The following is a 23439-nucleotide window of genomic DNA, read 5'->3' as shown; positions in this document are numbered from 1 at the left end:
AGCGCCGGTGCCGAGCATCAAAACCACCGGCTCAAATTGAGCACTGTTTGTAAATGAATTGCTGGTAATAAATTTCCAGCACAGCAGAGATATTTTTTATGTGGACATTGGGGATGTGTCAGGGATTACACTAACACCACCCACATTATGGACAATAAATTCACCATTCTGTTCAGGAATGATAAACTTTTAGGCAGTCTCCTTCTATGTCAGCGGGAGCCATACTGGGGGGGCTTGCTGCACCGAAAGAGGGAGTTTACATCTGGAGGACCCTGCTCTGCCAGTGTGGAGATGATTCCTCTGCCACACTAGCCACCCAGTAGCCCACCTATCAAAGGTTAAACAATGTCCTAAGTGATGTTGGTATGCCTATATCACAGGAGCTTGAGAAGCACACTGCTGGTGTGATTAGCCTCTTGCTGTGTGCCTGTGGCTGCTATATTATAGTAGGGATGGCTTGAACCCCTTTGTATCACTTCAAACTACTTGCCCATGGAGAAGGCCAATGTGGCTTTGCTATAAGGATGAGACAGACTGCACCTTCCCCCAGGACAGGTTACCTTCCAGCTGACTGTGCTTCTCCCAGCCACACACTGAAGCCACACTGATGGGGGAGACAGGGCCTGTTTCTTTCTCTGAAACACAAGAAATCACACTTAGGTGAACTGCAGCCAAGGGTGGGGGAACACCAAGAGAACTTAGGTTTGATACAAAGGAAGACTAGAGGAGTGAGACACAGGGAGGCAATACACAGACGACAAAGCACCTTACAAATTGAGACACTTCAGAGGACCACTGTAGGATACAGCGGAGAATAGGGGCACTTCCACTATACACACGACAGAAAAGCGCACTCCAGAAACGCACACACATACAAATGCAAGCGTTCTCACACACCCACGCCTACACACTGGCATACACACAAATTCACAGAGCCACATTTCTTATGAATTCCCTTGCAGACTATTCTACACAGAAGTGTTCCTGATAGATAACAGCCGCCTGGCCACAACAGTGGTAGTGTCTTTACTAGCAATCTCAAAATACTAGCAGTTCAGATTAATCGCACTGAACTTCCTTGTTGGAATTGAAACCTATGACCAGCTTTGGGCTACACATCCACAGAGATCACTACAGCACTTGCTCAACTCACCGAGCTGTCCTATTGAGTTTTAAACGTGATCTGCAGCTAATGCTGTTTTATAAAGTGGGCACTGAACCCACTGAGCTACCTTAATGTAATTGGCAGGCTGGTTATATACATAAGCAACAATAGGCAGCTGTCTGGGAAGTCACAAGTATGACATCACCAAATGTACCTTACAAGAATTACATATGGCCTGTTCGCTTAAGTGTCCACAGCCCTTGCACTGGCCACATGACCAGCTCAAGAAAGCATTTAAACTGCTGGATGAATGAATATAGCCACTTGGCTTGATAATACATTGAGGCAGAGTGACATTATAACTATAAGTAATAAGTAAGAGGTGAAATCAGCCCACATCAGCTTAATCCTTCAATCATGACCAAGGGGAGCACTGGAAAAGTTGTACAGTTTCTTTATTCTATTGCAGGCCAATGCATGCAAGGTTAAGAAGTGTGAATATTGGCACGCCTCCTTGAAGTTTACCAATTAAAGTGGGTTTGTAACATAAGGTAAATGTAGTAAATCAAGATTAAGAATTGTTCACTATTTAATGTTCGTCATTCTAAGATAGGAATTTAAATCCTTAGTAAGCTGTACACCCTATAATGCCATTTTGTCAAATATTTAATTAATTGAATATAATGTATATTTTCATATAGAATGATGAATCACATTGTAATTAATTTACTTCCACATTATCACATTTTATCATGTGCACTTGCAAGGTTGATATGTGGAAATTTCAATCATTTTATAAGTGTATTGAACCAGTTTAAGATGGCCGCCATTGTTTGTTTATCTATTTTCTCAGTGATAGTCCTTTGTTTATGTTTTTGGCACCATCACTAGTATGTATGTAACTTGACTACTCCTATGACTTGGAAGAAAGAATCTTTGGAGCCGAAACGCGTCGGGGGTTGCTGCAATAAGGTTTACGTTCTGGCATCATACTTGAGTGTACGACCTTTACCTCCCACGAGGATTGCGTGGATAAGAACACTCACCAAAAACCAAACCAAAAACGAAATAGGACAGCAGTACAGGAGTGGGCTCTCAGCATTGTCATTTAAAAAAAAAGCTGTGGGTGACCACTGTGGGACTGTGACACCCAGAAAAAACTATTTAACTGTAACACTGGACAGGGCTTCTTCCCCTGCTGCTATTTTAATAATCAACAGATAGGCTGTGAGTGCCCCAAATGCAACCAGGACATCTTGAATATTAAAAAAATTGTTGCGGCCCCGTGAGGCCCTTATTAATTATTTAGTGTTATCTCCATGTAGAGCCTCATATTGCCTTCCATGGACTTTATTTTCAAATATCGTCATTGTGTTGACGTCCCAAGGAGAGGTAGGGGCACCCGTAACAATGTGTGAAAGTGCTGTGTGGGGGCTGCAGGGAGCACAGCAGCCCCCTAGGAAATTAGAAAAAAAACCTGAGCGCTTACCTTCATTTTTCACGTATTCCGAGCTGGAGCTGTATGCTTTACAGCTGACATAAAGACACCCCTTGTGATTGGTTCTGTGCCTGCTTTTTTTGGCCTCAGGCGTGTTAAAGAAAGACTCAAAAACACATTTTTGATTGTTTAGCATAAAAATTATCTATTTTTAACATTTTTGTGCCACTTATTATTATGAATGCCATGTGTATAAAGATAAGGAATAATTGGAATATGGTTATTCATAAACTAATGTGGTGACTTCTTGACTAAACAATAGTTCTGCTTTATTTAGGTTGATGTGGTGCTGCCCCACTCCTAAAGCCAATGGGCCCGTCTTTTATATTTTGGTGGTCTGACCCTTTCACAAAGCCAGTAGGTCTGCCTTACTTAAAATTACCACTCTTTCTATTGTTACATTATATAAAAGAAATCTCAGGAATTCACTGAAAAACCTAAGGGTAAAGTGAGGTCATGGATAGATGAAAATGTCAGTTAAAACGTAGCATTTTAAACTAAGCTAAAATCTGAAATATACAAGTTAGTTAGCTGAAGTAATCATAACTTGCGCACTCGTCATGCACTGCTTTTGACTTTACATACTATATCACTTATTATATGTTATATGATATCATTGATAACATTACTGATGACATCAAAAATAACATCTTTAATAACATCACTACTCCTGGCGAGTGCACGGATACTCTGTCTTCTGCAGCTGTCAATCTTTCATCAGTGGTACTCAGTTCATTATTGAAAGGTGCAAAATCTGTTCTGATTGGTTGAATCTCGGATGAGATTTGTTTTATACGTGAATCCACTGAGCCAATGGATAGCTTCATCTCTGTCAGTTCCTTCATTAAAGATTCAGTGGCCACGCCCAGCTAATGTGCCACCTACTGCAACCGCAGTGGCTGTTGGGGTACATTGGCCACTGCTTCTGAGAAAACAATTGTTGGGCTGTTTTTTGTTTCGACAGATGAAGAAATACCTGGCACAGTTGATGCACTCCCAAGTACTCCAAGGATCTTTATGAGTAAGCTGTATACCAGTATGTCTCGGCAGGGAGTCTGACGCATGGTCAGATGGACACCAGCCATGAATCGAGGGTACGTCTATGATGACTGGGATACGGCTGCAAGAAGTGCTGCAAATGTTGCAATCTCCAGCTATTAACTATCCAGTGACTCCTCACTCCATGTTCAACTGTAGCGCTGGGACGCCCCGTTGTTGGGGTAAGCCATGCGCTTTACAAATAATTTAACATAACATAACATGGTGTTTCTAGAGACCAAGACTGGGTGGAAAGAGAGCCAAAAAGAAAGACAACCAGTCAAGTGCTCTCTTTGTTCTTCAGGTGAAAAGTCTCTTCAGTCTTAATGTGTATTTATCAAGACCACGACAAACACACAAGGGGGTGCTACTGGTCTAGATAGTCTAGAAAGTGTCTGCTTTCTTGTGGGGAGTGTGTGTAAGAACTGAGAAATGAAAAGTAAGAAAACCCATCAGCCCACCCATTGGCGGAACTTCATCATCTGGGGTTTGTAAGTGCAAACTGGTATCCACTAAGGCACTCACTCTCAGTATCGTGAGTAAACCTTAGAAACGGATCCACCAGTGATGAGAAGCCAGAGAGCAGTTGTAGTAAGAGCTGTGGGAAGAAAAAGTTGCAGTGCTCAAAAAATATATGTGCTAATAAAGTGAATAGTATATTAAATTTGACTAGCATGGTGCCTAGGAACGAACTTTATTATGGCGGTCACCATGATGACAAGGTTAAAAACAGAGTGTAGATAGTGTTTGAACAAATACTACTATCTTGATGATATTGTTAACATTATCATCAAGATAGTAGTATGTGATGATACACTCCTCGCTGCAACGACATCTGTTCTATGGGGCAGACACCCACAGACAACCTCACAGATGCCGTAATCTCTTCACATCTGTACCGTGACGCAGCTGGGTGCTTACCAGCCTCTCCTCCCAAGTGGTCCACCGCAGCATCTGTGGAAGGCAGAATTCTTTACATGTGGAAGCTGTGAGGCTGATGCCCCAAGATGATCAGTGCCATCTCCCAATCAGCACAGGCAAATGCAATGTGGAGATTCTTGGCTACGCTAGGTCCTTTCGCAGTGCCGGGCTCTTCTGCTGTCCTCTGACCCTTGTGACAGTCGGGACTGGTTAAGATGCATGAGCAACTTGTGATTACTCTATGAAGAGAGGGTGCCTCAGCCCTCTGCCTCCAAAAGTCCCTATGTCTCATCCATCCATTTATTGATTTACAAGTGTCCAAATCTTATTGCTGCATGGGTCCAGGCCATAGATATACAGAATGATTTGGATCTTTAGGAAAATGCTGCCAATGTTCCCTGGCGCCAGATTGCACCTCCAAGTTGTGCAATTATCTATTGATAGGCTTTTCATCTCAGGGGCCGTATTAGACATGTGCCCTGGCGGTGCAAGGGGCGTGTGGGGCATGTGCGCCACCAGGGCACTTTGGTATTACAGAAGGGGCCGCAGAAGCTTGTGAGTCCCCTATTGTAATACTGGTAGTGCTGGCGGACATGTCGCGCCAGCCTTATCTTGAGGGGGCATTCCCTCATTTGCATGGGGGATTGGCCACATGCAATTGAGGGAATTTCTTTGCCTTTGCACCTGCTCCGTATTATGGACGTGGGCGTAAAGACAAAGAAGCCACCAGGAGGCGTACTGACAGTGTGCCACAAAATGTTGGCACACTGTCAGTGCTGTCCTTGAGGACAGCCCTCTTGAGGGGATAAAGCGGGGTTGCATGGCTCCCCCGAGAAATCCTCCAGCAAATCGGGTGCAGTCACTCACTGCACCCGCTGTAAGGGGATCCCTGTCCCCACTCTAAAGTACAGGTGGGTGCCGCCGGCACAGTAAAACACGGAGCGAATGATTAAAGCAACCATTCCATATTTCACTGAATGCTCTGCCGCCAGGGTAGCCCCAAGTTCTTGGCTGCCCAGAGGGCAGCGCATTCATTAGAATTGGGCGCACTGTTCATGTTTTCGCCCAGGACACCTGTTTAAAGGTGCGCCATGGTGCAACCATGGGCCCAGGTGTCTCAAGCTCTCTTGTCCATGGTAGGCCCATGGAACGTCGAAGCTACAAAATCAACACGTAGAAATATCAAGGACAAAAGATCAAATCCAAAATATGGAAAGGAAGATAAGTATAGGCTTTCTATACCTACCAGTGCTACTGAATTCACAAACATGTTTACGTTATTTCCATTTTTGATTTAAAAAAATGTTCCATAAAACTGAAAACATACAAATTTGTCGATGGTCAGGTGTGAAAATGGGTCTGGTTTCCAATGAGGGTTCCAATTAGCATCGTAATTGAGAGCAAAGCCAGAGTGTTCTCTGATATCCCTGGAAACTTCAAGCGAACATCTCATAATTGGCATCTACCCATTTACAGTTTAGGATGCGCATGCCATTCATACACTCTCCAAGCTGATTCCATGGAAGTGCAGTGTCACTACATTTGAAGTTACTTGCAATTTTGTAGTAGTTTACACGTATGTAGTAAGTCCAGCACTACCCCTTGGGAAACACTAGCACTTCAACACTCTCCGATAGAAAATAATGGAGGTAGGAACTTATTAGAAAAGTGTAAGATACTACAAAAGTGCAGTTTGTGCATACCGAGAAGTACTAAACTTGCTCAGATGTGTAACTTACTACAAAAGTGCATTTGGTCTATACCAAAAAGTAGTAAAGTTACTCAAATGTGTAAATTACTTCAAAAGTGCAGTTTGTCTATACCAAAAAGTAGTAAAGTTACTCAAATGTGTAAATTACTTCAAAAGTGCATTTGGTCTATACCAAAAAGTAGTAAAGTTACTCAAATGTGTAAATTACTTCAAAAGTGCAGTTTGTCTATACCAAAAAGTAGTACACTTACTCAAATGTTTAAGTTGCTGCAAAAGTCCAGTTTATGTAAACTGAAAAGTAATAAACGTACTCAAAAGTGTAAGGTACTACAAAAGTGCAATTTGTGAATAGCACTTGTAGTAAGTTTTGTGGTGCTAATTTAGTACTACAAAACATATTGCAAAATGTAGTTTGTGATCAGGCACAGAATACTAAGAATATGCATGAGTTGAATGAAAAAACTCCCCTTAGCTCTGTGCCAAACACAGATAAACCAACAAACTGCTATTTCGACCCCTGATGCCAGCGAGAAACGCACTGCACTAGACGACGCACTTGTCTCCTTTTATCTCAGATTCTTCCAGCAATGCCAGAACCACCCTATCACACAGACGAAAGACTCTGCGTTTCTGTGCCAATCACGCAGGCCTGGCCAGATCCAATGTGGAGATACTTCGCATCCCTGTGCCCATCCAATAAGTCACCTACTTTTACGTGTTAATGTCACTTTACAATATTTTATAAGGTGAAACCTATGCCAACATGTTGCAGTTTTGCATTAGAACTTGAGATTTGCTGGGTTAGGGGAGAAAGGTATGGGAGGCTAACCGGTTCTTAAGCTCCAATCGCACAACCGGACCTGGGTTGTTCATCAAATTGCTTAATGTACAAAGTGACAAAGTTCCATAATTTGAGAAGATTGAACAAAGAACACTCTTCTCGGACAGTGCCTCCACCACATGTAAGAGGGGTACATTAGTCGCCGATAAGTGGACGAGACAATGAACATAGTTTATATTATGGCTGAAATCAGAGAACAAAAGGCTCCGCTCTTTCTGGCATGTAGTCTAAATGCACAATGATGCAAATATCCTAGAACTAAAGCTGCAGCTTCTACGGCACCTGCAATAAATAATAATAATGCTAATAATAGGGTAGAAGCGATAGAGAGATCAGTATCCCCAGGGCAGGCTTCTGAATACACCACATCCTGTAAACAAAAGGCTCAGTACCATTATGCGTAAACACCCTGAGTAGCCCAGTCCTACAGACAGTAGACTCTGTATGACAATCACTTTCCATGTAGAACTGAAAGTGAAAGATTCTAAGCCTTAGCTGCAATGCCACATGCAATGAAGCCCCTGAGTGGCTGAATGGATCACTTCTATTCTTTGCAGTGGATATTTGTGGTTCCCATTCAGACTTTGGTTTATACCTGTAGTTACTAAGGCTTCGTCTTGATCCTCACAATCTTGCCTCCGTCCCAGTCCTGCAGAGTAACTCCGGTGACGTCTGCTTCCAGAGCGAGACCCCCGGTGATGGCTGAATTGATGACCTGAAAAATAACAACACAAAAGTAAGGGAACAGAGAAAGATGAAAACAGAGTTCATGGTGGTCATTAGTGCACAACAACTACCTTAAAGCATAGACTTAGCAGTTCAGAATGTGACATTGATGACTATAGCAAGATTAGAGAAATGACTTAGCATAGAGAAATGCAACTAACGAAGCAGAGACCATTCTCGAACATTATGAATCAATATTGCCACATTCAATTCACAGACAAGGTCCTCCTAGAGGAGAGAATCCTATTTTCTATAGTAAAGATCACAGCAGCACACAGATCGGAGACAATGACAATTCATAGAACGTAAATAAGGAGCGACCTAAATTTAACGGTGAAATCATTACTCTCTGGTGGCGCACGATTTAGTTTCCAGATATCTACCCACACTTTTCACACAGTTCCATGATCTACGGGTCTTGTTTCTTACACTGGTGAACTGTTAGAAGTCGTACAACTTTGATAACTACTTTTAGCATTCTCCCATACTGAAGGTTCTCAAAGTTAAGTGCTTATTTTCACACTTAATTAGAGACTTTATCTGAATAGCAAATATGACTTTCTTTCCTCTTTTGTAGCCCTTAAATCAGTTCCTCTCTGATTTGGGGCTTTTTAAACTCAGCAAAGTCTTTATTATAAAAGATGGCTTTAGGTTTGTAAACCTGGTCACAGCCATTCCAGAGAGTTGTGGTCCTGTTGACTCTAAGCAATCAAAAAGAATATCTTTGTCGATCTTTGTTGATAAGCTAGAGTGAAACCTGTGAAACCTTTTCGAAGTGTGTACTACTTTCAAGTACACTTTTCGCCAACCCCGCTCTCTTTGTAGTTTAATTTATCATACCTTCTGGCTTCAAAAGCCCTATGACTGGATTAACAGCTCCCTCCTGTAACAACTAAATATAATTTGTAGAGCATGTTATTTATTTCATTTACAATGTTTATTGTTCAGAGACGTAGAAGATGAGCATGTTACAGAGCAGAAGCGATACTAAGTTCTTGGACCATACTAAGCATGGGCGAATTTTGCGAATCTCGCGTTCGCGAATTTTGCGGATTTGCGAACTCGCAATCCGCAAAATCCGCGAATTCTCGCGAATTTGCGGATTTTTTTTTTTGGTGTTTGCCACTCTCTGTCACCACTGCCACTCTCTGACTACTCATGCCACCCTCTGGCCCACCCATGCCACCCTCTGTTTCATCACAGCACCCTCTGGTTGTCCAGTCAGTGTACATTATTGTGGCAAAGCAAAGCACACCTTCCCTGCCTCAAGTGACCTGAATTAATTTGGGGCTGATTAATGTGTCACAGAATATTTTATTAGCTGGCACCTGCTTCCTTAGTGCTTCCTGATTAGTGATCTTTTGCACTTGCTAAGTGCTTTCATTGTTGCAAAATTAGTTACAACACCTGCCCTGCCCCAACTGACAATAATGAATTAGGGGCTGATTAATGGATTTGAACTTCCAGCCTGGCTCCTGCTTGTCTCCCTTAGCTGTAATTCAGGACCTTTGTGGCATATGTGTAACTATTCTGAGGTTCAGAGCAGGGTCACATAATAGTTGCAAGTAGGCAACTGAACTCTGAAGGGGCCCCTCAGGAAGCACTACAGGAAATGGCTACTAATGATGAGCCTGAACTTTTGAACCTGGTAAGTAGTTTCAGTTTTGCTAAGATCGTATTTCTGCAATTTAGCGCTTATTCGCGGGGCGCGAAGTTGTACTGGGAAGCCGCGAACTCACGCGAACAGTGCGAGCAAGCCATAAAATCCGCTGCTCGCGGATTTGCGGATTTTGCGGGAGATTCGCGAATCTCGTGGATTGCGAATTTACCAAAAATCCGCAAAATCCGCGAGCGAAACGGATTTTCCGCCCATGCTTAGACCATACTTCCAGAAAAGGCTACCAATGTTGACTGCTTGAGTCAATTGAGACCAACCTTTTGACAAAGCGGCTAAAAGTGGGCCATAGGGGTCAAATCCATATTCTTGAAGCACATTCGACGTGCCCATCAGATGGAATTTAAAATGTAGGTTCCACACAAAGGATACTATTTGCTTTGATGTGATTAGGTGCAGCCATTGACAATTAGCGTGTTGGTATAGTAAAGAAATTTAGCTGAAGATGCTGGTTTATCAGGAAAGCTTCAGTACAATGTGTAAGCATGCAAAAAGTTATTAGGAGTCGGGCAATGTGGCCAGAAAGGGCAAGAAAGACATTTGCTTTACAAAACAAATCAGCATTTTAGAGGGGGACGTCATTAGAGTACAAGAGTGTGGCATTAGAATCTTGATACCACTGTAATAATTAAAATAATTATCCCTCTATAGAGACATTGACTGTCAAAATGCAGAAACTGATTCATCCCACAAACATATTGTACATCATGTAAAATGCTGGTCTTTAAGCCATTAAACCTGGGAATTAATGGCAGTGCAATATATTGAAAAACTAAATTTTAAATATAAATATTTTATATAACATATCAAAGAAATGCAATGAAATAAACAAATGTAAATTAATTATGCTAACGAGTAAGGATTAAATATTAATATTAAATAGCAAATGTATTTAAATTGGTAAGTATAAAAAATACAAATACCAAATATTAAATACTAATATTAAATATTACATGTTAAATTAATATGCATTCATTACATTAAATGAATGAATTAAATTCATTGTTCATTAATAAATAGATATCAAATATATTTAAATAGTTTAATATGTACTAAATATTAGGTAAATATATATTTTATGTTATTTAAAAAGCACTATAAACAGTTCAAATCTGCCATTCATTCACACCCTAAATTTGCAAAGAAATAACTCATGAAACTATTATGTCTTGGCTCACGGCTCCCCATAAGCAAAACAAATCTCTTCTTTCTAGATCCAACACTCAGCGACAGTGAACCCACACTCAAAGTGACAAAGTAGCAGCAAAAAACTTGAGAAGAGAAATTTTAATCTACCAGGCGGTCAGCGTATCGAATTTACAATATATGTAGGGTAGCATCATAAGTAGGATCTTAAGTATTACAGACCTACCTTTCATCCCATAAATATATAGACACCAAATTTTATAGTAAATATGGATTGCAAATTATATCTAGACTGCCAGTTTCCTTGCTATTTCATTGCTCCACACTTATTTCTTAATCTCCAGCGCACTTCATTTTTGGGCGCTGCTCTGCTTCCACACCTTTTCTTCTGCTGGAACGTTTTTCCATTACTTTCCTAGCTTTCTGTGAGTAAACTCTTCTTGTGTTACCCCATGGCCCATCTTTACACCCCATTTAGGCCTAGATGTATCAAGCATTTTGCGATTCGTTAAGGCCGAATTTCGCAGAATTTCGGCCTTAACGAATCGCAAACGGACATTTTGCATCTTTTGGGATGTATGTGAAATTAGCAAAATAAGGAATCGCAAAAAATTGCGATTCCTTATTTTGCTTAAGCATTTAAGGAATCGCAATTTTGCGATTCCTTAAATGCCATGTATGAAGCTTTCTTAATTTGCGAATTCAGGTTAAGGAATCGCAAATTAACACCAACTTGAGGTTCGTGTTAATTTGCTAAATCCTTTCAAAAACCAAAATTTGGCAATTTTGAGGGTGGCATGTGGCTCACATACATGCCCTTAGGGCATGTATGTGCGCCATATGCACACACATGTAAGTTTCAGGGGTGCAGCAGGGTGTCCATGAGACACCCCTGCACCCTTGCAAAAATTCTCAAATTGCGATTAGCAAATTGTGAATTCGCAATTTGAGAATTATTTCGCAATCATTCCTATGGGCCTCTTGGCCCATAGGAATGAATGGGAAATTATTCCTTATTTGCGAATTCGCAACTTGCGAATTCGCAAATTCGGAATAATAAGGAATCGCAAAAAAATAGTGATTTAAAACATGCATCCCATTTTGCGATTTCTTAATAGCGATTCGGTAAAAATCGCTATTAAGAAATCGCAAATAGGAACGATGATACATCTAGGCCCTGGTCTTATGCCATGACCTTAATTTCAAGGGATTCTGTTACCATGAAAAGGTTTGTTTTTTTGCTATGTTAGTTCTCTCTTGGCACCCGAAGGTCTGTGCCTCTGAATGCCTCTGCCTTTTTCTCTTAACCAGAGTTACCTTCAGTGTTTACACATTTTTGACTAGTGGTCAATCATCTGGTAGCCGGAGGGCTGACTTCACTCTGTCTACATCATTCTGGAAATGCTGCCACCAGAGAAGGACACAGTATTTAAATTGAGGTGTCATTATGAATAAGTTTTGAGTTAACACGCACCCCGCATTCTATGTCTGGCCTTTGAGACAGCTTCAGTTGTCTCACCAGGCCATTGTTCGCCAAAACATTCATATATAGATAGGCTTTTGGTTAGCAGGCTTCATCCATTGGTCTGTTGAACTGTCATTCATAATTTGCTTCCACCCACCACAGCATACAGCATAGAGAAATGAATCATCTCACTTTGCCTACTGACCACCTTCACTTTGAATGAATGCACAAAGCCGATGCACATTGTTTACATCTGCTTATAAATAGTTCCCTTCTCTTAAGTTGTAGAGCTCTTCCAATATGTGCTTTTTTAATTTTATATTTGTGCATTATTGTACAAAAATGCTATTTATTTACCTTGCATGTGAGGTTCCAGCTAGATAGTGATATATTCCTATTTCCCTTTAAAATTGCATATCAAGTGTTTAAACAGAGTTCTAACATTGTAGCGGCCTACAATTTGACCGACATTCTTCCCCGACCCAGCCCTCTTTCTCTGAGCCCTAAAATTGCCCCTCCCTGAAAATTGTCCCTTCCCCTGCCTCCCCCTGAGCGCTAAAAGCTACCCAAACCCAGCCCCCGCCTTGAGCCTGAAAAACTGACCCCACCCTTGAAAACTACCCAAACCCCCCCTGCCCTTAGCCCTACATTCCGCCCTCTGCCCTATAAACAACTCCCACCCGAGGCCTAAAAACTACTCCCACCCCCAAAACCCAGCCCCACTTACCAGATCGCGTCCTCTCCCGATCTTTCCCCTTCCTGTGCCTGCCCATCTGAACATCTAGAACACGCACTGCTTTAACCACATGTGCCTGGTTAAGGCAAGCATGGTTCCGCTTGAGGGAAAAATGACGCGCGTGCTCAGCCTGCATTGTAAGGGCTGGTTCCCGTCAAGAATATCGAAGACATAAATATCATGAAGGTACGTTTCTATAGTTAAGCAGCATTTTATGAAATGTAATTCCACATATATGTCCCTTGACAGTAACTATATCTTCAATGTATGTAGATGTGGAATTAAGAATAGTAAATCTGTCTATCTGTACCTATTTGCACTTACCTTCTCGATATTTTGGTCCGCAATAGTTTTGACACGATATTTTGTCAACAGGATATTTCTGTTTCTGATATTCTGCCAGTGATCCCTCAGAAGAGCAGCCCCTACCTGCATTGCGAACATCTATGGCACCCGGCAGCAGCTCCTTGGTCCTCGTGTCGATGGGCACCATGCAAGTGTACATGGAGAGCACTGTGCAGGCCTTGCTCGACTGGATGGCCTTCAGACGGAACTTCCTGGAGGATCCTGTTGGCAATGAAAGAAGAGAGTCCGGTGAACGGGGAATCTGAAGCTATCGGCTCCTAGGTTACCTTGGTATGGACTTTCAGTTCTATAGCACAAAGTGAGACGTGTAGCGAATTGGAACATTTCATAATGTTTAGATATTGTCTAGAGTCACCTGGCCATTGGGGTGGATGGTTTAAACCACAGTTGTAATGAAGAAGGGGGTGAAGAAGTTATATATGTATGCACTGCAGGAAAAGAGGATAAGGGGACAAAAGCCTTTCAGATTACAAGAGAAAATCAGCACAGTGCCAAGAGAGGAGTATTTTTCAGAAGAGAACTAAAGGCTTGGAGGCATCTCTTAGTAGACATGCAAGAGAGTTTAAAACCACTGCACTTTAATTAAGACATTAGGAGGAAGGCGGAGGCGAGCAATAGTACGGAGAAGCAAAGGTACAATAGGTCATCCAACTGTGTCTGGGTATCAAGAGCATGCAGGGGATTTGTTAAACATGATGTGTGTGTTAGTCCTCATTGGCTATTGCATTATATTTTCTACTGTGGTCACCTTCTTGCTCAGCCCCTGAACTTCATAGGCCATGGTAAGCAATTTCACTTATTGGGATAATTCTTACTCACTCAATGCCAGCATCATTATTCCGAGATCTATGTCCTGTTATGTCTGGATTTTAGACTTTTGCATAGACCCCTAAACTTGGTTTCCTAAAAGAGATGATGCATTTTAGGACAAGGATTCCAAAGTGTTGCAGCTTTGAAGTTAGGGATGAAACCTTAAATAAGGTAGCAAGAGACAACCTTATATGGCTTTCATTTTTTTTAGAAAGAAAGGATGCTCAAAGTTTAAGGTCTGAGAAAGCAGGTTCCCTATCAATGCCCCTATGTTCTCTCCCTTACTGTGCTCTATCTCTGATTCCTTCTCCGCAACATCCTCGATGTCCCGGATAACGGATCGAGCAGTCATACGGTGCAGGACATTGTCCCTGACCTCTTCTTCCACCTGACTTGACTCCTCGTTGGCACTGAATAGAGACTCCAGGTTGGCCACCACCTCCCAAGAAATGGGCTTCCCGGAGCTCAGTCCATGGATCACCACGCGGCACTGCATCATCGAACTTGAACCTTCCTCCGACTCCGTTATGTCCTCTGTCACTGGAGTAAAGAGATACTGGGGATCCACAAACATATCCCAGTCCATCTGACAAGGGGAGAGCAGGTTACCTGCAGAAAACAAACAATATATTATTCTAGCAACTGAACTTTGGTTATAGTAGCACCATTAATTCAATATAATCACTTGAACTTTCCAAAGTAGATATACTCAAAACTATGGCTGGTTTCGCACTAAGAGATGGGAAATCCAAATTCTTTTGAGCTCCCTATTGGAATATATTGACCACAAGGATTTAGTGCATGGAAATAAAAAGTAATACAAATTGCAGCATTTAAATAAATAGCCTTCCCTCTTGAAAAGAAACAGGTCGCCATATTGACGTACCAAGGATCTGGATGTAGGGACCATCGAGAAGTATCAACGATAAGTTTACATTTGCTTCCCACTGACCAGGATGCCAGATACTTTGCTTGAAAGGGAAGATGGACGCAGAGAGTCGTCCAATTTTCCAGTGTGGCTTAGCAAGCACTGAAGGCTCATTCGTGGGAGGTGGTGTTAAGTCAAGTCGGATGCGATGTCACACCAATGATTATCCAAGACACTACAGCTCGATGTCTGGTCAGGGTCAATAATACGAAGAGAAAAAGAACTACTTAGAATAAGCTTAGTCGGAATAAGGAGTAACTGTGAAAACATCGAGGGCCAATCACCGGTCATACACCATAACTGTGCAGCCATAATAACCCCAAAAGGCCAGGCCAGTCCAATGTAGAGCAAGACTTCTGATGCTCCCAACCCTCACATGGAGAACACACCCAGTGCATCAGGAACAATTCTTTTCCCCCAGAAACTAAACCTGCTATGCAAGAATTTGTTTTTAAAACAAAAAATCCCAAGCAGGCCATTAGTCACGGTGCTTGCCAGAAGTGCTCCCACTGTATCGTTGAAAGTACGTTTGGTGACAATTCTGGGCATCACTGTGAAGAGCTTCAAATAGGACCAGCTGATGAAATCAGAGCAACTGTCGCCCAAACAGCGTGTTCCCTGGTTCATTTTGCCAAAACATTTCTGATAGACTACAGTGGGTCAACATTACCTTTTGAAGTTGAGAGTAGACAGCTGCTGAGATGGGAATCTATTGTTGGCCAGGTGATAAAGAAAGACAATTTTACAAATGTTGACGACAGGGTTATAATCTGTTTTTCATAGTTCTCTCAGGGCCTACGGGCTATTTTTATTTTTTATTTGTTACTAGAATGAGATACAGTTTTAGGGTAATTTTGCTTATTTAATTAATATTAATAATAAGAGAGGTCTAGAGAATGCTGGTGGTGGAGGCTTCAGAGTTAATGAGCAGAAGTCTTGACTGGTATATCATCTGGATCTCAATGACACCAGTGCATGCTTCCTTGGGTTGAACTATGCCCGGATAGACACTTGTAGAATCTGCAAGTGAAACAGTCCACACCGGCACCGACATGGCTGAGATTCAAGGAGGTCAACTGCATGGGAAGCTGGGGAGGTATAAGCAGATCCTCCCTGTTGCCTTAAGACCTATCAGAACTCCCCTCTGTCTTCTGAGGTGTACCAGAGGCTACAAACATCTGGAAGGTCAGGCCGCTCAACCAGAGCTCATCTGGAGCTGGTGGCCTCAAGAAGTCCTGCCACACTCAAGGTTGACGGCCATCAGCCAGAGCCCTTCAGCCTTGGAAGAGTCAAAGTGATGTCCTTGACATGAGTGGTCTTGGCTTAGATCTGAACTTTTTGTGAAATGACTTTGACCTGGGTTTGTCCATTTGTACAAAGATGCGGCTGGACTGTCTCCTTCACCTTCACTTTTTTCAGCAGGTTGGTTGGACGTAGAGGGTGTAAGAGCACCATAGTGATGATTTTAGACACTATTCTCAGATAATCAATTTCACTTGTGAAGTTGCTGCTGGTGTTGAGCTGCTGTTTTTTTGGCTATGAAGACTTTGTCTTTGAATTGTTTTGAAGAGTGGGGAGGGGCTTGAGTAGGCTGGGGGTGAACCATGAGGAGGTAATGTTTGGATTGCTTACTGGTAATCCCATTACTTCCACTTGGTCTTCTTCATCCCAGTCTTTGCAGCACGCCTTGCTGATTGTGGCTTCTGGCTTTGGTCTGATTAAGCTAGGGTAAGGGTGAGGTGAAGTAGTCAAGGAGAACAGGGCCTTATGGTCCTCTCCATGGTGGAGGCGGAGTCAGAGGGTGGCTGAACGAAGGAAGAAATAATCGTAGTAAAGTGATGACATGCAGGCGATCAAAATATTGACAATGATGACACGTCTTCAACAGCTTTCCAGATGAGTTCCTCAAGAAACCAAGGACATGACATCCTGGATACCCTCCCAGGTGAGGCATGTGCTCTACATGTAGCCATAACATGACATGGCATGACATGACATAGCATAACAGGATAATATTTTGCCAGTAATCATATAGGTTCCATAATATTTCTTCCCTGTTGTCAGAGATGGTTTTGCATCAGAAAGAAGCCAGCTCTGTTTCATGCACACAAATAATAAAGATGGATGTAACTCACACTTGTTCGTATTAGCTCCATATGTACAATCTCACAATGGTGGATGCAAAGTACACGCATTAGACCCTATCTTATATACATTGAGTCATCTCAGAACTGAACTCACCAGAATCAGCCAGGCTTCTTCGTGTGAGGCTGTTTCTCTGAACCCGTTGCGAGTCTGGCCCAATCTCCTCCAACCGACCTTCCATGGAGAGGTTTCGGCTCTGTTTCTGGTTCTGTGACACCTTCTCCAGGGCACGGCTTAAGCGATGCATGTCAAGGTCCCCTTGTGGAGTCGAGAAGCTGCGGCCAGACATCGTAGCCTGGACCAGCGCTTTCCTTTTTCTAACAAGCTCCTCTGAGCTGAGAACTGCAGAGCTCTGTACAGGGTTTCAAGAGACACTGTTACCTGAATTCAGGAGTGATTCAGTCTTTTAAACTAGAAATGGCATAGATCTTCAAAATCAGTGGGGACAAAAGCTACGAAAACTATTATTTTTCAAAATCTTTATGGGTGGAATTCTACAAATCATGGAAGGCATGTCTTTATTTATAGAACCACAGGATATTTAAACATGATACAGGTATGTATATAATGTTGCTTTAGAAGTGGCTATTTATTCAGCCACTGGCCAGATGTTACATGTTCTGTGCTGTTCAGCCAATGGATGGGTACATAGCGAAGTTTGTTTTCTGTTTGCAACATCTGGCCAAGACATACCTAATCTCTGATATTGAGCCTGCTGTGGAGTAAATGGTGAAGCTTGTTTGCTGTTCACACAACAGTTGCATAAAAGTAAATAGTCACTGCCATTTGACCAGCAGTTAGAAAAACATGTGGCATCTTTGCTATTTGCTTAACCACCAATCTGTGCTATGTAGCCAGCAGCCTGGTAAAAGTTCAATTTAATGTATTATTAAAATGGTTTCCCGGTCAAATTGCATACAATCTCAGCAATTTACCTGGAAACTAGGTAAATAGCAGAGAAAAAACCCTATTTACCCAGTAGCAATCCAAATAGTCACCAATGTTGCCTTAAATGTACTTATAGGCTCATGGCTCAGACGTTGGCCAATAAAGAGGGTAATACCCTGTGCCGGTCTATTTACAGCAGAGGTAGCGGCGCTTGAAGAATGCTCGAATTGCTTTCTGTTACTGTGTGCACACCAAGATGGAGAAAGACTTATAATGGGCACCTGACTGCAATATATAGTGGTTTAGGTCAGATGAATATGCCGGCAAATCAGTAGCAAAGCATTACCATAAATATGAATGTCACACAAAATGGCTGCAGTACCATGATATAACAGACATCCAGTGCTTAATTTGAGACAGTGGTTTCCGGTGCTCAGCCCCGGCATTTAATTGTCAACACCGGTGCTTGTGACAGACTGTCACAGGAGGTGCTGTCTAGGATTACCACAACAACAGTCAATTTTTCATTCAATATACATTAAAAATGACTATTACCTGCCCCCCAGGGCCTGGAATAGTCTGAATTGTCGCACTTACAGGAGTGAGATGGTTAGTAGTTGTGTTGTTACTATCATTGGCAGCGCTGGCAGGAGCAATGCATGGTGCAGGCTGCAGTGGCCTCCTCATGAGAACCCTGGCACTATATTATTTACAAATTAAGCACTGCTGACATCAGACTTATCATAGGAGCCTGTTCGAAACATGTATAGTGCTGTACCTTTAAGTAGGTCTGGGCGTAATTTCAATTGCGCAGGAGTAGCCAGAGTAAATTTTGTAAGGACGTTCTCTCTCCACCCCATCGCACATTGTGGTCCTTATGCTGGTCTGTGCACAGGTGGTGTAAAGATGCAAAGGGCGCTCTCTCTCCACCCCATCACACACTGTGGTCCTGATGCTGGTCTGTGCACAGGTGGTGTAAAGATGCAAAGGGCGCTCTCTCTCCACCCCATCACACACTGTGGTCCTGATGCTGGTCTGTGCACAGGTGGTGTAAAGATGCAAAGGGCGCTCTCTCTCCACCCCATCACACACTGTGGTCCTGATGCTGGTCTGTGCACAGGTGGTGTAAAGATGCAAAGGCCGCTCTCTCTCGACCCCATCACACACTGTGGTCCTGATGTTGATCTATGCACTGGTGGGGTAAAGATGTAAAGACTGCTCTTTCTCCACCCTGAGAGAGCGCAAACTGACCCAAATGTATAAGCATCTCATAGTTACACGTAGTAAGCACAAGTCATGAAGAGAAATGCCATGAGTGCTGATATTATATGCACCTATACTCTGAAATGTGTAGTTAACCTAGAGATTTTATATAGGAGTGGAACTAATGTAGAAATGTGTTAAAACTATATAGCCTTATCGGACGAGATTGATTCTGATCCATGTCGTGTAGCTGCTAAAATGAAAGGATGTCATGCTACAAGCACAAGATGGAGTAGGCCTCAGGGCCAAAGCTGAAGGGGTTGGGAAAGGTATTCGTTTGCATAACATGGATTGCACTAATGTCATTTAGTAGTCATGTTTAATGGGTCATATTTTATAGATGTGTTTACCTAATCATAGAATAGAGTATTAACAGGCTATTAATTAATGAAGGATTTGAAGAATATAATCATTATGAGAAATGTTGTAGGCCTGAAATGTTTATAGACACTGATTTATACGTATTAGTCTGTGCTGAGAATAATGTTGCAAACTTTCGTTAGAAGTTTATGAGAGTTGGGATCCTGGCTGCAGATGTCTGTCTGCAAGGGAAAGGGGGGATCCAATTATAAATGAAATGAATAGAGGTTTGTTTAGGAGCCGGCACAGACACGGAGGAGTGCTTAGGAATGTTTTAAGGGGTATCAGCGGGCCGGAGAAGAGTCTGAGAAGCAAGGTCAACTCTAACGCACGAGGCCCAACACAAAGCAGCATGGAAAAAGCCAGAAGCTACACCACGTGAGGGGCGTCTCACGAGGGGCGTCTCAAATGTTGTTGTAGGTTTTGTATTAGGGACAGCACCCCTGGGTGGAGTTAGAGCAGATGCCTGAGGACCCTTTAGAGAGCGGATGGGTAGGCAGAGAGGGGTCATGACTGAAGGATTGTAGGTTTTCACCAAGAGACTAAGAGTGGGTGATCTTCCTAGGAAGTCATTCACAGCTGACACCTTTTTGATAGGCTGAGATTTGTTAAGTAGGGATACCATCCAGAGCAGGGTAGGGACAGCCTAACCTGTATTTTACCTCCAGCCCTAAATGACGGAGAGATCCCAATACGTGTCTATGCTGGCAGCCCTGTTATTTTTAGAACTTGTACTTGTAGTCTTCTTTGCTCGTCTGAGGGTTTTCAGAGAGCACATGTATGTAGTTGGGCCCGTATATCTGGTGAATCTCATTTTGAGATGTCTGTACTTACAGCTGATCCTAACTTTATAATAAATCTTTGAAAGCTAGAAGTTGTTTGTGATCCTTCCGAGCGGAGTCCATTATTAATTGAACTAACCTGGTAAGAGATGCACTTTCTTCCCTCAATGACAGGCAATAAAGATTCAGTCGACCAGAACGGGGTTTAGATCAAGGGTGATAAGATAGTGATCAAAAACCTCGCCCCCGCAGTTGGTAGCTATAGAGGATGGTTGTCTTCTTGAGGAAGGTGACCTAGGCCAGGTTAGATTACCCCAAGGCCCCTAGAGATCGATGATCGGAAGAACCGCCCGCCGAAGAAGGTCCGGATGACGTGAGACAGAAAAGCAGCAGTATCGGTCGAGAGTGAGTATAAAGGGTCATGCGTGTTAGATTGCGGTGTTTTTGTATTGTATCTATGTTGTAATGTCTGGCGGAGTTGAATGCCTGTAGAGTGACTGGGACAGGTTGTGAGCGCGCGCAACCGGTGAAAATCTTAAGTTCAAGGAGAGCTTAAGTGGTTCGGGTGTATCGGACATCCAGAGTAATTGCCAACCAGTGTGAAGGGGGTCATGAGGTACCATTGATCGCCCGCAGGACCGAGATAGGGGGAACGGAAGAATGAGTGCGTGAGTAACGGACGCTGGTCGGAAGTTACTGTGTGTGTAAGCAACCTATCAGAGAGACGATAGACATTTCGTCAGTTGTGTTGACAATTACAGATAGACTGTGGACGTACAGTCGAGAGAAGTGACCGCTTGGTCGGAAGTAGTCATTTTTCAGGGTATGAATGGGACGCATGCATGACCGGGAGAAGAGCTGAGAAAGGAGGGGTGCTGCTGCGAAGCGGAGACAAGTGACGTCAGAAAGTGCCGCGCTGGGATTGGCCGGCCGGAGCAAGACCGGGCTGCGATAGGCCAGCTAGCAAAGCCGCGCTAGGATTGGTGGATTGTCATCAGGAAGTAAACAGAGTATTGAGGCTGGAAATTGTGTGTATAATCATGACGTGTTTTAAATGGTTAAGAGCGGCTTTTAAGAAGGAGAGGCGGGGATCTTATGAAGGGGAAGAAGCCCCGCCGGAGGGTACACCGGCTCGTTATATGGCGGCAAATGTTGGGCTGCATACAATTTTGTGGATTTCAGAGTGGAGTAAGATTACAGAGGGAAATGAGGAACTGACGTTTCCGAAGTACGGGACGTTCAGATTAGAGGTGCTACACCGATTAAAAGCAGTTATGACCTCAATGAGACCTATGCCTAGACCGACCCAGTTTGAAGCTCTCAATGCCTGGATTAGGGCAGCGCACGAGAAGAACCTGAATAGACGACAAGAAAGGGTGAAACGATCGGTAAGAGCAGTGCAGGATGCCAAATGGGATGCGGATGCTAAAAGATGGAGAGTGCATAACATGGAAGTAAATAAATTGTACCCAGTGTTAGAAGCGCCCGGAAACAAAAGCCCCCTAGAAGAAGATGATGAGAGCGAAACGGAGGACAGCCTGATAAACAGGTTACTGACAGATAGGCCACCCCCGTATAACAGAGAGACGGGAGATGTCGAGCATAGTGAAAGGGGGGGGGGGGCAACGTAGGAGAGAATGGACCGCTTCCCATTTCCGATTGGGATCCCGCTGCAGAGAAAGAACCGTCCCAGCCTAGTTCGGTGCAGCAGGTAGTCGGGAGGTTTGTGGTACAAAGAGTGCCGGAAACGGAGTGTGCCACATCCTATGCACTGCCAGATGCCCTGCAAGTACCTGTTACTATAGGTCCTATAGTATCGATTTATGACCCAGAAAGAGCTAGAGGGGAGGAACAGGTACGGAGGGACAGAGAGAGAGCAGAGATGGCAAGGAGGAACGATACGATCAATTCCCCAAGTCAGTTGCCGATACCAAGAGAGTGGAGCACCCCGGTACACACAGCAGAGGATCCAGTAGGGGATCCGGGGGGCCATAGATGGCCAGTGGATATGAGGGGATCAGGACGGAAATCCTTTCAGGAGTTAAACGAGTACATGAAGAAGTGGGATGAGGCAGTAGAGGCTCACAAGAGCATCATAGCTGCGGAAGCTGGAAGGGAAAGTCAGGATAGCAGGACCCAGACTCACTGCGGGGCAGATGAAAGTAGTCCGGAGTGGGACGGGAGGGAGAAGGACAGTAGGGGAGTCACCCACTGGGCCCGGAGTGGAGGTAGATTAGACCTGGAAAACGGGGGCCCCGAGAATGAAGGGGTGTCTCGCCCAATACACAGTGAAGGAGACAGGAGAACGCAGGAGTACAGAGACCGCTTTAAGTGTACCCACTGTGAGCCCGGCAACAGGGAACAGAATGGGAGGTGCGAGAGGCCGCGCCACAGTCCCTGTGAGGATGGACAAGAGCGCAGTCCAGGGGATATGGGGAACCGAGAAGGATCATACCAGATACTGAGTGATACTAGACAGAGAGAGAATGGCGACCGGAGGGAGAATAGCAGAGAGTCCTACCGTGAAAAGAGAGAAGAAAGAGAGAATGGACAAAATAAGATTGGGGGTAACAGGCCCGTGTTCCATCACCTTCCAAGATCGGATGGCCGAGCATGGGACCTGGAGAGATGGGAGCAAGGGAGAACACTTCTTAACTCTCCCGAGCCCAAACGTAGGGCTCGGAGTTGGGATGGGAGAGAGACCAGTGAACCCCCTTTGAAAGACATATTGCGAGCGGAGATAAAAGCCAAGAGACTCGATGTCGCCAGCTTAAAGTCAGATCTGGATGACATGGTAGATGGTACCTTGCCTCTAGAAAGAATGGAAATGTATGAGCAGGATGAAATACTGTTCATGGCAAAGGACATCACTCGACAGGCGAGAACAATCCATGAGAAGTTAGTCGAACTAGCAGGCAAATATATGGTGGACCTGTCAAGGACCAAAGCATTATAGGGTAACCACAGGCTACATTATTCAGATCGAGACCTAGATGAGAGGAGAACAATCGGACTGAAAACTCACATAAGGGAAT

At 43.5% G+C, this 23439-nt stretch overlaps 1 protein-coding gene across 3 annotated transcripts in view; it reads right to left on the bottom strand.

The window, feature by feature from the left end:
- VWA5B2 (von Willebrand factor A domain containing 5B2) overlaps positions 1-23439 on the bottom strand; it is a 275105-nt gene that overhangs the window by 44967 nt on the left and 206699 nt on the right. For all 3 annotated transcript variants that reach the window (XR_015304972.1, XM_086949475.1, XM_086949474.1), the window contains exons 15-19: positions 17208-17463; positions 14324-14647; positions 13292-13429; positions 7710-7829; positions 561-635 (exon numbers count right to left, since the gene is read on the bottom strand). Coding sequence is in view for 2 of the 3 variants with exons in the window: in XM_086949475.1 (XP_086805601.1) it covers positions 561-635; positions 7710-7829; positions 13292-13429; positions 14324-14647; positions 17208-17463 (913 nt within the window). In the remaining variant the exon portion in view is untranslated. The remainder of the gene's footprint in view (positions 1-560; positions 636-7709; positions 7830-13291; positions 13430-14323; positions 14648-17207; positions 17464-23439) is intronic.

Source organism: Lissotriton vulgaris, unplaced genomic scaffold, assembly GCF_964263255.1.
Source record: "Lissotriton vulgaris unplaced genomic scaffold, aLisVul1.2 SCAFFOLD_1206, whole genome shotgun sequence".
Taxonomy (NCBI): domain Eukaryota; kingdom Metazoa; phylum Chordata; class Amphibia; order Caudata; family Salamandridae; genus Lissotriton; species Lissotriton vulgaris.
The sequence above is the reverse complement of the archived record's forward strand: the minus strand, read 5'-3'. Positions and strand labels throughout refer to the sequence as shown.